General features: G+C 50.5%; 1 protein-coding gene across 1 annotated transcript; it reads left to right on the forward strand.

Annotated features, from left to right (window-relative positions):
• Positions 1 to 264: 264 nt before the first annotated feature.
• On the forward strand, positions 265 to 1129 carry LOC143435488 (uncharacterized). Its single transcript, XM_076918364.1, has 2 exons — positions 265 to 466; positions 646 to 1129. Exons 1-2 carry the CDS (start codon positions 314 to 316, stop codon positions 994 to 996), a joined length of 504 nt encoding a protein of 167 aa, XP_076774479.1. The 5' UTR covers positions 265 to 313; the 3' UTR covers positions 997 to 1129.
• Positions 1130 to 1502: the final 373 nt, after the last annotated feature.

Below are 1502 nucleotides of genomic sequence, written 5' to 3' on the forward strand. Positions count from 1 at the left end.
TTGGATTTAATTGGGAGGTTATGTTTTGAAAGAGTTAGAGGATCGATGAGTTTAGTTGCAGGAATTGTGGCAGCAGACACACATTACATAACCTGTGTACTTGCAAGCCTTCAAACCATACCTGCCATAGGCTAGATATCCTCAAAGAGGTCAGAGGTAGGGCTTTGTGAGGTCTCAGCCACTCCTTAGCGACCATTGGCTAGGGAGGACTTGGCTGACCAATCAGGCTGAGGGGTGTGGCCCACCATTGTTCGGACAGAGGGATAAGCAGGGTGTTCACAGCTCTGGGGCCAGTCTCTGGGAGAGCCCAGACATGGGCCGGAGGGCCAAGAAAACGTCCAGGCGTAAAGCCAAGGCTGCTGCGGCCTCAGCATCCAAAACCGCGAAGCTGAGGAGGAGAGAGTCCAAGGTTTTTAGAACTCACAAGAGGTGTTGTCCTTGCTGTTGTCGGAGAAGTCCTAGTAAGGTGAGAGGTCCCCAGCTAAGCTCATTCCCTCCCTTCTTCAGCCATCCCTTCCCATAGCCTTTCTCAGGCCTGCTATAAGCTTCTCATCTACCTCTGCCCCTTCTCAGGAATTTCTGTCTCCATCTCCATCTCTATCTATCTTTGTCCCAAACGAGTACCCTGATGACACTTGTATATAGTTCTTCCAGCTTACGAAGAAGGGGGAGCGATCCCTTTTAAGAAGAATTCGAGCAGAAGCCAAGAGATATCACCCAGCGCCGACTGAACCGACTGAACCGACCGCAGCACTGCTCCTTGGTGAGCAAATGGAGGACAGTGCTCAAGTGTCAACACCAGAGCCAGTTCCACCGTGCTCCGGCAGCGAGTCGGCTTGTAATAGAGACGTGGCCACCAGTGAACTCGTTCCTAATGAAGAAATGAACACCAGTGAACCAGTTCCCAATGAAGAGGAGACCATCAGTGAGCTAGTTCGTAATGTGGACCTGGCCAGCGATGAGCCTGTTCCTAAGGGAGACACGGACAGCTCCTAGACCCCCATGTAGGTCCCGAGACCTAAGGAACATCAGTGAATCGGGGTCTAGGAGCTGAGCCACGGTTACCGTGTCGAGGCCATATTCACCACATACTAGTTTTTATGATGGTGACAATAAAATCTACCAGATGTGAAAATGTTTGTCACTTTCAGACTCTGATGGTGTAGAGGGAGAGGGATTAGGGGAGGGAAGACTGGGAAGATGATGAGAGGGAGCATGGGTTTCTAGAAGGTTGGGAGTGCGATGAACAACCCCTGATAGGCAGACACAGGAGTGTCAGAACTGATGTCAGAACAAATGTCCCCCGGAAGCTTTATTTCACAGGGTAACAGGGAAAGCCCAGAGTATTCCTAATGTCAAAGGCTAGGGCTGCTGCATGGTTTCAGGCTATTACATAGACATGAATGAGGTGTGGGTGGCAGTTCCAGTCCCAAATTAGGGGGCACATTAACTTTAGGACCCCTACCTCCTTGTGGTCTTTCTTACAGCCCTCATTATGATCT

The sequence above is a fragment of the Arvicanthis niloticus genome, chromosome X (genome assembly GCF_011762505.2).
Source record: "Arvicanthis niloticus isolate mArvNil1 chromosome X, mArvNil1.pat.X, whole genome shotgun sequence".
Lineage (NCBI taxonomy): Eukaryota > Metazoa > Chordata > Mammalia > Rodentia > Muridae > Arvicanthis > Arvicanthis niloticus.

Excerpts from the sequence above, each read along its gene's own strand:
- LOC143435488 (XM_076918364.1), top strand. The coding sequence starts at position 314 with ATGGGCCGGAGGGCCAAGAAAACGTCCAGGCGTAAAGCCAAGGCTGCT. Across the intron at positions 467-645 it reads GTCGGAGAAGTCCTAGTAAG|TTCTTCCAGCTTACGAAGAA; the intron begins GTGAGAGGTCCC and ends ACTTGTATATAG.